General features: G+C 40.9%; 1 protein-coding gene across 2 annotated transcripts in view; it reads left to right on the plus strand.

The window, feature by feature from the left end:
- LOC111609748 (cadherin-24-like) overlaps positions 1-12,148 on the plus strand; it is a 46,956-nt gene extending 34,808 nt beyond the window's left edge. For both annotated transcript variants that reach the window (XM_023339951.1, XM_023339953.1), the window contains 3 exons: positions 87-279; positions 380-782; positions 8,109-12,148. In XM_023339951.1, coding sequence (XP_023195719.1) covers positions 87-279; positions 380-782; positions 8,109-8,918 — 1,406 coding nt within the window. In that variant the 3' untranslated portion in view covers positions 8,919-12,148. The remainder of the gene's footprint in view (positions 1-86; positions 280-379; positions 783-8,108) is intronic.
- The last annotated feature ends 3,168 nt before the right edge of the window (positions 12,149-15,316 follow it).

Consider the following 15,316-nt stretch of genomic DNA (forward strand, 5'->3'; position numbering starts at 1 on the left):
CGGAAAAGACGCTGAGCAGTTGTGTCAGGCTTGCTTCTGGAACATCAGTGGAGTATGTGGGCATGTGTCTGTTCTTTGCCCTTTAGTGGTGTGTGCTCTCTCGCTGTCATTGCGCCATCAGAAGCGAGACTCCCACTCGCCCTTTGAGGAGGATGATGTCAGGGAAAACATCATATCCTACGACGACGAGGGGGGAGGGGAAGCGGACACGGCCGCCTTTGACATCGCGGCGCTGCAGAGCATGCACAGGATCCAGCACATGCACAACAGCGGGAACATGTGAGTCGCTCGCTCGCGCGCCGTGGCTCTCGGCTGTTTACGTGCGTGGTTGTTTTTCGATGGCTGTGATCTCTCTCTCTCTCTCTCCTTCGGCACGCAGATGGTACACCCAGCAGAATCCGCCCAGAGCCAGGACGTACAGCTGGAGCCGTCACCCGCGCCCAGCTCTGGGCCCCCAGCAGCGGCCGGGCTCGGCCCCGCTCTACGGGCGCCTCTGCTACGGCGTCCACACGCTGCCCGTTCTCAGAGACTACCCGCTCGGGCCGCTGGAGGCGGGCCTCCAGCTGGGCCGGGTGACCCAGGGCCTCACGGCGGGTCACGGCGGCGCCAATCGTCTCCTCGTCCCCGGCCGGAGCACCTTTGAGCCTCTGCTGCACTCGCCCGAGATGAGCCTCGGCGGCTTCGAAGCGGAGCATATGCTGGCAAAGAGCGCGGCCGCAGACGGGAACGAGAGTGGCGGGTCGAACGCGGCCGGCGCCAAAGGGAAGGAGGAGCAGGCCAAGGTCAGAAAACGCTGCGGAGCAAAACAGTTACTCACAGCTCGCTGTTTATGTTTTGTTTTGTTGTTGTTTTTTTGTCTTTGAACAAGTTCCAACATTATTAGGCTTGTGAGGGAGAAAAAGTGAGTGAAGTAAATTCATAGAAAAGTCATTAAAAGGTCAGCTTACCTTATAAGGTCAAACATTTAAAGGGATAGTTCAGGATTTTTGAAGTGAGGTTCTGTCTAAAAGGTTGTAAGCAGAGTTATAATAAGTCTGGGTTTTTCATTAAAGTTTAGTTTTATTTGGTTGTGATTTTCTTTGTCTAACTCACTTTTAGTCAGTTTGCTAGTTTTTACTAGTTATTGTTTAGTTTTAATTTAGTTTATATAGTAATTTACATTATTTTCATACTTTGGTCAATTTTTTGGTGCAGAAATCAAAAAGGTCAAAGTATTGTGATTATGTACACATCCATTGGGTTATGAATAATCAACAGAAGATACCATTTTCAATCATTTTCAATTATTGTTGAACCACAAGCTGACTCTGGAATTTAAGTCCAACTTTTGCTGTCGCCATTTTGTGGACTACCATAGGAGGAGCAGTGAGTGCCATAATTTGCCGACAGTCGCTTATATTGGGAGAAAAAAATCAGTTCCACAAAGGCTGATAAATAGATTCATAAACAAGAAAATGAAGGATATTATGTGTATAATTTCAGTAAGTTTTAGATAGTTTCATAAACGCACAATAGAGTTCCAGTTGGTTTAAATTTCTCCACATTCATTTCAGTTAAAATGCTTTCTCAATTTAAGTTTTTGTTAGTTTGAGCTAACTATATTGACCTTGGTTATAAGCAGGTAATACCTTACCTGCAGGAGATAACTGTTTTATCCATTAAGATGAATTTAAACATCTTAATGTAGTTTAGATCCAGACTAGTTGCAGAGGCCAGTCAGAGAAGAGACTAGACCAAATTGAACTTCCACCATCATACAACTATATTCTAAAAAAAGTCATAGTTTGTGCCAACTCAGTTTTATGAACTTTGAAATAATAGTGGGTTATTTGCAACAGAAAGGTGTGCCAACAATAACGTTCCTGTTGGAAACATGTACTGAGCGAAACATATAAAGTGTTTCTTATCCAAGTGTAATAGAAAGACAAGGGAGTGTAAATGTTAATAAAAACTTTCACTCATTGTTTTCATAAGTGTTGCATATAGAAGTAGGTAATATAACGAGCTCAGCAGATGCCAGTCCACCAGGTGTTTGCTAGTTGCTGCTGGCTAGTCTGAAGGAGCTGAGCGGAGGGCTAGTGAGGGAGGGCAGCTCTGTGAGGTAGAAGCTCAGACGCTTGGAAACTGCAGCTCAGAGGAAGAGCTTCGTCCTCGAAGGCGCCGCTAGGTCCACCCAGAATGGTTGCCACGGGAGATTAAAGTATTTCTGAAACATGCATGAAAGAATCAAGGCAACGCAGGAGATATGTTTTTGATAAGGAAATGACATTATAACATGACGTAAAGTTGAAAAAAGGCGATTTTACCCAACATCGCCGCTTTAACAACCTTTTTTCAAACGTTTTTCTCAGTGAGTTTTTCACTCAGATTGATTACTGATGACGCACCGCCTCCCACCGCCATTCCCCACATAAATAAAAATCAGTTTCCCTGTAAATAACCATAAACTGCAACAACCTTCCTGACACACAAGTTATTTTACAACGGTAAAAGTCTGGATTTGGAAACTAATCTGGATTTATACTGAATGAAAAGTTAATCTGATGCAGCTACAACATTACGTTATAACCCTTTCACAGAACCTGCCTTAAAACTAGTGAGCTGCATCTGTTTAAAATGCAATACTTTATCGTCAAATCAATACACATCTTTTATGTCAGGTATATAGTGTGGCCCACAGTTATTGGCAAAGATAACTGCGGCTTTAAATAATTGTATTTTACTGCAATGAATATATATCTATATATAAATCTTAAGTGCATGTATTCAGTAGAGTAGAAAAATGTATTTTAAGAAATTGTTCAATTTTAGTGTTACACCGTTGATTTATGAAATGTAGTTCGAGATTTTTTTATGCTTTACATTTTAGGTTGATTAGTTTCTATGGTCTTCTAACTAGAAACCCATATTTATATATACACAGTGAGGAGGATTATATGAGTGGTAAAAACATACAAAGCCAAGTTGCCATAACAACCACTGTACGCCGTATACATGCCAGCTGGTTGTTTAAGAGGCATGGCAAGAAAATCCAGCATAAATATAAACATGTAGAGTTTGCTAAGGATCCAGGTCGCATGAAAGTTGGGCCAAAACTGACTTTTTGGCCCATATGTGGCCCATATCAAAACACCAGATCAGGGCCACTTAAATACAGTTGGATACATATCTGTGGTTGTTTATAGAGACCTATGTTTTTTGGTCTTTAGCATTTAGTCTGGGGATGCATTGATCCACTTTTTTCACTCCCGATACCGATATCTGAGATTTGGTATCGGCTGATACCGATCCGATGCAGAACAAAAGTTCTGAGTTGGCTTAAAATGATTCTTTTTTAAAAAAACACAGACGTAAATGTACTAAATTAAAAATGTACTAGATAACTCTGCACCAGTACAGTACACTTAAATACACCAATGGCTTCACAAGTTTGGTCAAACGTGTAAAAACAAATTTAATTTGTTCAGTCAGAGTAATTAAGAGTAGAACAGCCAATGCAAAATAAATTATAAAGAAACTGAACCTGAAAACAAATAATAGGTTTGACTACTTTGGTCAAATGTAAAAAAAAAATAAATAAAAAAATGCAATAAATGCATTAGAATTTCACTTTCAAATGGTTTGGAAAGTGAAATTAGGAATTCTAAATATAATGTAAAATACATAATAATATATCATGACATCATTCAGAGCAGAATTAGACTGTATACATCTGCCCTTATGGATCAGACACATTGTCACCAATACCCAATCTAGAATATTTTTCTAGATTGGCTCTGATATCTGTATCAGAGCCGATACAGATATTAATATTGGATCATGTATTACTAATTTAGTCCGAATTTGATGTTATTGAAGTATAAAATTTGACCAGATCAAATGTAAACAGTGAATGAGACACTGATGGAGCTGGTCGTCATTTTTCCGTGCAAAGATGTCTGATCCCAAGAAAAAAAATCTGAATTGATAAATAAGAATTTAAGGTTTTTAAGTTCTGTGATGTTGTGGACCTATTTTTTTCCCCCTCTCTCTCCAAACTCCCTGGGAGTCTTGTTACAGTGGATGGCATCAGAGACTCTTTGGGACTATTTAGATAAAAATATGGTCGACTCTGTCAGACAAATGAAAATAGGTTATCACTGGGTCCGTCAATAGAAAAACAATCCGAAAGATTATGGCCCAAATCGATTCCGGAATGGTTCACCAGAGGCAAATCCCACTTTCTTTCATGGCCACCTTCAGTCCTAAATCATTTGGAAAACCAGAGGGATGAGATGAAGAAAAAAATATATAAGATTGGAGTCTGAACTCTGGCCGATTTAGAGAAGTAAAGGTTCAGATAAAGGCTCACGTTGGGAAATAGTTCAGGGGGAAGTCGAAGAGCTGTCCTGTTGGCGAAAGAGGCGTGGGCAAAGTATGGGTTCAAATAAATATCCCAGGAATGCGTTTTTCTTCCATTTGCAATAAATCACAAGATAAGACAACATTTATTTTAAGGCTTTTCTTTTACATCCTTAACAGGAGTTCCCATGAATGTAATGAGCGCCGCATAAAGACGGCTTTGGACTGATTAAAATTTATGAACCCCAGGCGTGGCGAAGCGTCACCTTAATGCAGGAGCCCGTTTTTCAGTCGTATTTGCATGTCGGCGCTGCCATAATCAATCATTTGCATATAGGAGCATTGTTTATTGCTTGATGTGGCAATAAAAACAACAGCCGGGGCAGAAGCACTTCACCAGCCGTTAAACTGAGGCTGTCGTTGGAGGAAGTGAGAAAATAAAGTAGGTTTTATTAGGTGGCCTCAGCTGTGAAATCACAGACAGATGAAAGGAGAAAACAGGCTTGTGGCAGCAGTATATATATATATATATTAAAAAAATTCATAAAATCTTCAATATCATCATTCTTATGTGTGGCTTCAACTATTTATAGTGCATTCCAAATAAAATCCACATAGATAAAAACAAAAAACAGAATAAATAGCCTGGTAAGAGTTTTGCACCAACTCAATTACTTAAAATATAGTTTGTGCATACTGTAGTGTGTGTGTATGTTATAATAAAAAAAATTATACCCTTAATAAGAAATGCAGAGTCTGTGAAATTAGCTGTTTCATATTATGGTAAATTTTTGTCGCTACAGTACATATTTTTCATTTTAACTTTCGCATCTCAAGCTTGAGTGCTCTAAAAAATGTGCGTGCATGATCGGTTGTGTGTATCAAGACGGGCGACGTCGTCACGACACATTCGTCTCTGTCGAACAGAAAATGCCCGATTATGAGGTCGGCGCACTGGGAAAGGTGGAATCGCATACGAGGCATGAAAAAAAAAAATTCCAAAAGTGAAGGGAAGAAAAAACAAAAAACCAAATACCTCGGCCAAAAAGATGTTGGTGAGATCAGAACATGAGGGGATCAAATTAGATGTGCATCTTAATGAATTCAAAAGTTTTTGACAATCATCAAGTGTTACGGTTTATTAATGAAAAGGATTCTGAAGGCAGAAATAGTAGAAAACCTACTATAACGCGTGTCCATGTGTACTACAGTTTGAGATTCAAAGCCAGAGTCCGACCCAAAATTCAGACCGGGTCGGGCAAAATTATCTGCTTGATGATTGGCTCGGGCTGCTACACAGCTTTTTATTATTATTATTATTATTATTATTATTATTATTATTATTATTATTATTATTATTATGTAAGATTGACTTTTTTGAGCACTATATCTAGTTATAATGTTATTCCATCATTAAAAACATACCTGGAGTGTTGCTTTGATTTTTTTCATGCAGGTTTTAGAAATCCTTTAATCTCCATGGCAACCATTCAGCTCTGTAAAACGTCTGGTTGGACCTAGCCCCGCCTTCGATGATGAAGCTCCACCTCTGCACTTTCTAAGCTTCCGCCTCACAGAGCAGCCCTCCACCACAGCTCCTCCTCTCAGCTCCTTCAGACTAGCCAGCAGACATTAGCAAACACCTGGTGGAATTGAGCATCTAGTGAGTTCATTAAAGGAGCTACTGCTCAGTGAAGCGCTGGTAAAAACGAGTTTCAGAAAGAGCAGGAGCTTCTGAAAGAGACAGATGCCAAATTTTAAGGTGTTAAATTACAAAGTCAAATTTCATATATAGCAGTTTCATAACAAGTGAAGTTAACATAGTTACTTGATTGTGGTATAAAATGGCACTATGTGTCTGGAAAATACATAATACTGCCCCTTTTAATAAGCCAACAATACATACAGCACAGACCAAACTAAGCAAGATTAACCAACTTATCATAGTCTAAATAGAGGAGAAGGTAGTTTACCCTGTTGAGTAAAGAAAAAAACAAACAAAGAAAAAATTAAGGTGCTGAAGTTAGACTGTAACAAGTGCAGCACGCTGCACAGCACGCACACGGCCCCGCCCTCCTTCGCTCTCGCCAATCACACAACCCAGAATATTTAACCTTTGACTCACCCTGCTGTTACGGCAAGCAACAAAACGGAGCTGGAAGATGTTAAGGAACATCTAGAAGCAGGAGAAGTTACACTGAAAAGTCAGCAGAGTCTGGAAGTATTTTCAACTGGTAGCTGATGACAACAGGATGTGAGTTGGCTTGGTAGTGCGTCAAATGTGTCACTTCGTCTTTGTCCTTTTGCATGGATTCCTGCATTGTTGGGTCTGGTTTCTATCACCCTGTTCTTGACAGTGCTCCATATATCCTCTATGGGGTTCAGGTCAGCTTATATTGCTGGCATATCAACCCCAGTAATGTTCTCTCCATTATAGCAGCTGTTGGGAAGTGTTGGCGGGTGCCAAATCCTGCTGGAAGATGAAATCAGCGTCTCTGAAAGCTTGACAGCAAAGGGAAGCAGCAGATCACAGGGCTCCACAGATCATTACCGACAACCCGGGTTCTGTGGTTCTGCACTCTTTCTTGGCGTTCTGCGGCCTGGATGTCCAAATTCAATGTGGAATTCACTTTCCTCTGAAACAGGTCCTCGTTTTTCTCCTTAGCCCAGGTGAAGCACATCTTACATCGTCTCTGGTTCAAAACTCAGCTGCAGCTTTTGCCCAGGATACTTCTGTGTGTGTGTGTGGGGGGGGCGTGCGCGTGTGTGTGTGTGGTGACTCCAGCTGCGGTGCACACTTTGGGAATCTCCCAAAAAAACTCTTCAAAGGGTTTTCCTTCGCAATCTTGCGTACATTTCTTTACCTACGTTTTCTTTCCACTTAAATGGCAGACTAGCAGGGCCTGGACAAATTATTAGGAGGCCCAGATGGAGATCAAGAGTAGCATGTAGAGGATGTATTATATGTGAATGGAAATGGTTATGAGGATGTACTGCCAATCTGACATTTGTGCTTTTATGTATTTTTTGTTTGTATGTATTTATTTATGGTTACTGTCCTTTTGGATGAGCTTTTATTGTGGTATTGCAGTTTTGCCCCTGCTTCCAAGACAAATTTCTCCTGTGGGAGACTAATAAAATTATCTTATCTAATTTCTATAAATTAGAGCTGAAGCGATTAATCGGATAAGTTATGATTAGTCGTGATTAACCGATTATTGGAATATAAAAAATTTCAATTCAAATTTGAAAATATTTTATCGAACCTACAGTGAAATTATTTGTTGTTGCAACTCATATCAATTCAGATTCTTCAAAGATGTTGTAGGTGGAGATGGCTGTTGATAGAAAAATGTCTTGTGTAGCAGCCTGTGTTACAGTGAATTTGAAGAAGCCTCTGACTGAAGACGCTCTATTTTTCTAAGACAGTCTCACAAAGAGGATGGTCAGGGTTGTCCATAACTTTCTTGACCTTATGTAAAAGTCTTCTTTGACTCGTCATCTCCAGAGGTTGGAGAAGCTCCTGGAACATAACCGATTATGCTGGACTCTAAAAGATGAATAACTTTTTCTTTATTTTTACAATTAATTGTCCCAACAATCGGTAGAATAATCGATTACTAAAGTAATCGTGATCTGTTATCCTCACTTCCTGTGTATTTCACTTGCTGGACTGAGTCAGCCAATTGACATTTTAGTTTATTGAGATGCGTTGACGTATTTTTGGCTTCCTCTGACTCGTCTCATCGCTGCCTTTCCTTCTCCAGCCAAACCCGACAGGCCCAGAGTCGACAGCAGCCAACGGCCCAGCAGACCTGACCTACGAGTCGTCGTGCCAGAGTCACACCAGCTTCTCGTCGAACCAGCAGGATGGCCGTCCGGGGTCGTCCCAGACCCAGGTCAGCACCGGCGCCACCAGCACCACGGCGGACGACATCGACACCGACTCCTCCATCCGCTCCATGTCGGAGCAGAACTACTCCACCAGCAGCCAGATGAGCAGCGTGAACTCCCCCGCCTACGTCAAGGCAGACTCGTACAGCATAGTGGGCTCGCTGAACCCGGGCGGGATGGGGGTGTGCATCAACGGGACCGGCGCCGGCGGCGGGTTGCAGCTGCTCAACATGGCAACGCTGAAGGCCAGAGACACGTCCCCGCAGACTTTAACCGCACCGGCGGGGTCGCTCGGCAACGGCAAAGCCCCGGCGTCCGAAGCCCCGAACCCTCAGCCGCTCCGGATGGAAGAACTCCTCAACATCCGTTTGGACCGGGTCACCTCGGACCTGTCGCAGCCGCCCTACGACTCGCTGCAGACTTACGAGTTCGAGGGCCGCGACTCCAGGGCCGAGTCGCTGAGCTCGCTGGAGAGCGACGGCGACAAGGAGGGCGAGCGGGCAGCGGGGGGAGGTATGGACGAGCTCAACCAGAAGTTCCAGAGGCTGGTGGAAATCATCCGCGAGAGGCAGAAGGAGAAGAAGAAGACGACGACGACGCAGAGCGGCGAGGCGGCGGAGACCTCAGAGACTCAGAGACAGGGCGAGAACACAGAGAAACAGCAGCAGAGGTGGGATTTCTAGATCCTCTGTACCAGACGAGCGTGAGAGAAGAGGAAAATCTTTGATAATGATGGAGTTTAAACACACACACACGAAAAAAAAAAATATTCCTCTGACACAAATGAGCTTTCATTTTCTCCCTGACGTCAAGAATCAAGGCAACCTGGTAGCGCAGATCTGTGATCAGTGTGTAGCTTTCACTTTCACCGGGTTTAGAAACAAGAACCCGTCACTTTTCACACTAACCATTAATAATGCAGACATGGCTTTAAAAGTTAATGATATAAATATTATTTTTTTATATATATATAAATAAAGCACTCCAAAAGTTGTTAGAAAATCTGTACCATCAGATAGTGGATAGTTATTTCAGTCAGTATGTGACGTTTTTGGCTCTTTAGGGATCCACTAGAATGTAAACTGGAGAAGACACATGAGTAAAATGATCAAAAATATTCATATCCCTTAAATCTTTTCACCTTACATCAGGGCTGGATAATAAATTCATAACAATATCACGGTAGACACCTGATCAAGATCAATAGATAATACATCTGATAGAATATTCAATATATAGAAAACCACAGCATTCTGTGAGGCTTTAGCAGAGGGAAGGTTTTAGCCACCTACCTTCTCACAGCAAGCTAAGGTTGGTGGAATCAACTGACTCGCTCCCTCTTTGGTTACCTAGCAACAAGATATTTGAAACAAAAAACCTTGTCAATAATGATCAATATTGACAATTATTGATATCGGCTGATGTGCAACGCTTATATTGCAATACGTTTTTCAGCCGTATCGTCCAGCCCGAACAGCAACAAACTTCGGTGTGTTTTATTGAGATTTTGCGTGATAGGTAGACACAAAACAGTGCAGAACTGTGATGTGGAAGGAAAGCGATGACTGGTTTTGAAAGGTTTTTGCTAATGTTGTTCTGTGCAGGTCTCAAATGTTTGTTCAAAAACATAAACGAACAAGCAGCATCATCAAGACCCAAGTACATAAAGCAATGTGTCAAGCTTTGAACATCTGACAGAGCTCTAATAAACCAATTATCTGAACTTGTCCCAATAAGAATTTGTTCCAGAAGTTATTGCGATAAACAATAATATTGTTGTTACAGACTTTTTTACATGTAATATTGTGATAATAGCATAACAATGCTCAAAAATCAAGAAATGTTTAATTTCTAACCATTATTCAATTGTAAGATGTCAAAATAAATAAATCAAACACCCAAAACAACAAATAAAATGGCTACCGGTGGAGGAGATGTGATCCGATCAAACGATCCACTTTGGCTTAAAAGGCTTATGGAGTGGGAAAGGGACTCTGAAAATCACCCTGAACGCACCATCCCAGTGTTTAGACTTGGTGTGGACAGTCAGGGTCAGAGTTCATAGAGAGATACAGAAGCTGCAAAAGAGTTGAGGTTGGAGGCAATAGAGGTTCACCTTCAATAAATATACCTCTATAAGCACAGTGAAATAGTCTACGTCGAAGCATGCTCTTTTGCCATAATGGCTCAGTCAAAGTCAAAACCTTAATCTAAGAATCTGTGACAAGAAAATGGCTGTGTAAAGACACAGTGTTTAAGCTATTCTGAAAAGAACAGGAGAAAGCGTCTCTAGACGTGCAAAGCTGGTAGATTTATGAGGTATTAACTCAACATAGATGGACACTAAACTGTATTATTTGCAAAGAAATGTGAGAAGTAAGTTACGTTTTCCTTTCACTTTACAGGTATGCGCTGAAAAAAAAAATCACACTGAAGTTTGTGGTTGCAAAATGTAGAAAAGTTTAAGGGACGGATACTTTTGAAAGGCATTGCAAGTCCTCTGAGTCTGACATCAGACATTAACTACGTTAAAATAATAATTCTCCAAACAAATCTGTTCACTTTGAACGTCAACAATCAGTAGACTGAGTCTATCAGTGATCCTTTTGTTTTTTCTAAAGGGGGGGGGGGGAAAGGTAATTGGCATCCATATGTAGATTAACATCAAGCTCAGCTGTGGGTGTTGTTGACCAGAAAGGGTTTTGGGGCCCCGGCTACCTACTGGACACAAGAAGCGGCAACGAAGTGCTCGATTTTTGGCTAGCGAAACGTCGAGAACCTGCACTAAATGATGCTCACCCACACAAGAATTATTTATATTCCCCCCCTATTGTGTGTCTGGAAGCTTCCTCACCTTCTTGTAAAGAGATTTATGCAACACGGAACGCAGAGACATTGTTCTTGTGACGGCCCCCGAGACGCAGAAAGAAAGAAAAAATCTCTTCATTTGCTCAGAGAATACTTAGATGTTATTCACGCCTTTTGACAGGGGCTCGTTTTTAAAGCAATTTTTAAAACGCATTCATTATTTAGAAAGGTGCCGGAATAAGTTATTAAAAATAATGACATTATTTTTCAATAATATGATAAAAAATGAATTTGGCTCCCCGCAATTGTTCCCACTCTTCATCCGCGGCGGGAATTCAGCTCTTAATCATCCGTCGGTCTAATAGGATTGGAAAGCTTTCAGACTCATTTTGAAGGCACTTTTTTTTTTCTTCATGTTTTTGCATCTTTACGTTTTTTGGGGGTTTGGGGGTTGTTGTTTTTTTTTTGTTTTTTTTTAGAAAGGAGAATGCAGAGACGAGGAAGAGGGCCAGACCAAATGATGCCACAGTCATCACCACGCAGCTCATTGTCAGAACGCCGTGGGCATCTTTAGACGCGATGCTGCGGCTTGTGGATGGAAATATGGCTGGAAATGACCAGCCGAGCTCGCAACGGAAACCCATTTAATATCAAACTGGACTGCTGTTGATACCTTTTATATAAATCACCTCAGCAATCATCAGTAAAGAATAAAATGCCACAAAATAGAACCACTGAATTGCAAATGTAATTTAGAAAAATGTGTTGTTTATGTTTCAAAGGGAGAAAAGTCCTAGTTATCAAAGCAAAGTCTGTGTCGGTTCAGTCGTTATAGGTCGACAGGACAATGCTGCCATCTACAGGTCAACATATAGAATACCTCGTTGTGTTAAAACTGTTAATCCTTCAGGTGGAAGGGACGCCATGATGGATTTAACCTAAGTATTCCTGGCATACGGTTCATACGCTGGAGAACCTGAGGAACCGGGCTAAGATATGGAGGTGGGAAGGCCTGAGGGCTCACAGCTTTTTTTCTCATAAAAAAAAACAACGAAGTGTGTATGAATTTTTGTCACTTCAGCTCATAAAACTTCATTTTGCTCTAACAAAACAGTTGTGGTTGTGATTTCTTGCGCAGCCTGCGGCGACATTCAGAAATGTGTTCCAACGATAAAACGTTTCGTGAACATAAAACCTGTTGGAAGGTTTAGCGGATAAATGCATTTATTCATGTTTTTCTGCTACAATTGGTTGTTTTTGGTGCCATCCGTTCCATTTCACCCAGAAGGAGGATTCTGGAATATCTTTGACTCGGCACATTTCTAAATAACATGATTATTGTTGCTCCAAGCGCCATGCAGATTGTGAACCAAAGTTTGTAGAAATAGAGGCTGGGGGGGGAAAGACTTTGATGTGAACCATGTTGAATGTTTTGAAACCAAAAATTCACAAAACGAATCTTCACTACATTAAAGAAACAACCAGATGTTTTTTTTTTTAGTTTTACTAACAATTATATATAGTCATTCAAATCACAGTTGATAAAGTTCAGATTTAATCTGCAGGATTTTTCAAAACTTCTGTGTTTTTAAAGTCCACAAGGAAAAAACCTGCTAATTCAGTGTGGCATGTTTTTGGGACGATGACATCACAGGAGGCACAAGCAATCTTAGAAAGGTTTCAAAAATCGATTCTAAATGATTGGAGTTGCTAAGGAGTTGGACTCAACAATTTGAAACTCTCCCTTACAGGACTTTCTGCAGTGAGGTTCTGTGAAGGTATCAGTAATAGTTCACTTATCTGTAAGGGAAACGTGATACTGCAGGGAGCTTGTAGAAAAGTAAATAAATCCTCAAAAGAAAGGAAACAGACATATTTGGCAGATAGACTCTCCCACACTTGGAAAGTACAGAAACGTACCAACTTGGATTTTTGCCGCACAACTGACTGATGTTTTTGCCTGACATCAGTCAGGCAAAAACTTGATTTTGCTGTTTATCTACCTACATCGCATCAATGAATTGCAGCATTTCTGGTAGATTGTTACAGCTCAATGCGTCAGATAATCTAAATCCACACAAGAATAAGGACGTTGTCCGGCTCAACAGAACCTCAGCAACAATCTTGTTTTACTCTTAATATCCGCTAAGATCACATCATCTCCCAGTGACATAAACATTCTAGCCTTGGAGATTAAAATGACGTAAAGCTATAGCTAAAACAGATGGTGTGTATCTGACTAGCCTGTTAGCTTCCATCAACAAGATTTACTCTTGCAACAAGCTCACAGTTGTTAAATTGTTCTAATACTGGTAAAGGAACTACTACTAATGTAAATGTTGCTGAGCCTCACTAGAACGGCTGAAGGTAGTCCACCTAGACAACACTCCTATTCAGTCTAGAGATGGCCAAATGGCCTAAGTACCCTTAAGTACCCTGGTAATGGCCTCAACGTATCTCACAGTTGCACAATTGTTCCTTAGACTTCGACTTCGACTTAGACTGACTTTGTTGTCATTTTCAATGCACAGGGTGTATACAGAACGAAATTTCGTTGCATACGGCTCAGGACAATGTTTGAGGTTCCAATGTTGTGAGTAAAATAAAATACAGTATAAAATATGAATATAAATCTAAATATAAAATATAAAGTGCAGGACTGACAGTAAAATAGAAGTCCACCCGTCTCTCCTGCACCCCAATGCATGCCTGATAAAGCACATGTGCATTCAGTGCTGCCATGTCAATCATGTTTGCCAGGTTTGCTGACCAGCTGTCACATAGTGATGGAGCCTTGGTCAGCCCCCGCAAGATTATGACTGAAATAAATGCCATTAGTTCTTGTGAACTAAATAGGTGAAGCAGTCACCTATTTATCCTCCACAGCACAAAAGGCTGCATGCAAATTTGCATGTGCAAAGTCTCCCAGATCTCTTTTGCTTACACTTTTTGCATGATTTTTTTGAGGTGGATCAACACAATTAATTTGGTAAGTTTATTTCTAAACTGTCATTTTATACCCTCTTAGCTTTATTTCAAAGAGAAACATTACTCATTTCTTTTAGAAAAACCTTTGCATACTTTTTGAAACAGATTGTATGTTTTGCAAACTCTATGTACATTTGGCAAAATGACCTGGATAATGCAGCACAACATCATGGATCAGCTGCAAAAGGTCACATCTCTCCAAAAACACTTCATGTATGCTTCAAAACTAAACTGAAGAGCATTACCTACAGGAGACCTGATCTCCTGTAGGTATCATAGATACCCACCCCCAACATGGACTATTCACACTCCTACCTTCTGGCCTGACGGTCAACGACCACATGTACAATAGAACAATAGAAGAGATGAATGGAGGCTAATTTGAGCCATCAGAGTCGTCAGTTTGGACAGGGTCTTGTGGCCCTGTTTCAGCCATTCTGGGTAGAAATCGAAAACCTAGCAGTCCTAGTGTTAAAAAACAAGTTAAATAAAAACTATTTAAGGCGTGTCGATACTTTGGATTCAAAAACGCTGAGTTTAGATTTAGAAAAATTTGGATATTTGGTTTTACATCCTTTGAATCCAACTGGAACCAGCGTCAGCTGCTCTTCTTCGACACAGCCCAGTTTGCACCCTTTGCTTCAGTTTGGACATTTTTTTAAAAATTACCCGTCACATTATTCCTTTTAAAGCTCCAGATTAAGTTCTTGGAGTAACAGATTGTTGGCATCCACGCATCAGTTAGCAGATGGTTTTCTGAGTTATATGCCACTTTGCTTCCCCACCCTACAGCTATTTTCCCAATCAGGCTCTCTCACACAGTTCTTGACTCAGAATTTAATTTGGATGAACAACCAGACAGAATTAGTCACCGCCGTCCTCAGAGCGACCCGGAGGGAAGTCCTCTTTCGAATAAAACAGATGCGCTTCGAGGATGTGATGCTTGACATTAGCAGAGAAACTGCGGTGCATTGATGCATATGCAGAGTGATTTATACTGACAGCATCTTTTTTTAATACAAAAAAAGTAATAATGTTACTCTGTTTACTTTTCACACTTTATTTTGTTCACTTTTCCGGTCATTCATAAATAAGGTCACAAAGTAATTGTAATAGCTCAACTGTAATGATAGAGGCTAATGTTAGCATGAGGGCTATCACTAGTGTGTAGCGCAACTAGCATACTGACACTACAAGTAGGATGTGGGTTATCACCAGCATGTTGACAAACACTGACATACTCCATTTAAAGTGTAAAACCTAGGTTTTATGTGAAAATTACGCT

The sequence above is a fragment of the Xiphophorus maculatus genome, chromosome 9, assembly GCF_002775205.1.
Source record: "Xiphophorus maculatus strain JP 163 A chromosome 9, X_maculatus-5.0-male, whole genome shotgun sequence".
Lineage (NCBI taxonomy): Eukaryota > Metazoa > Chordata > Actinopteri > Cyprinodontiformes > Poeciliidae > Xiphophorus > Xiphophorus maculatus.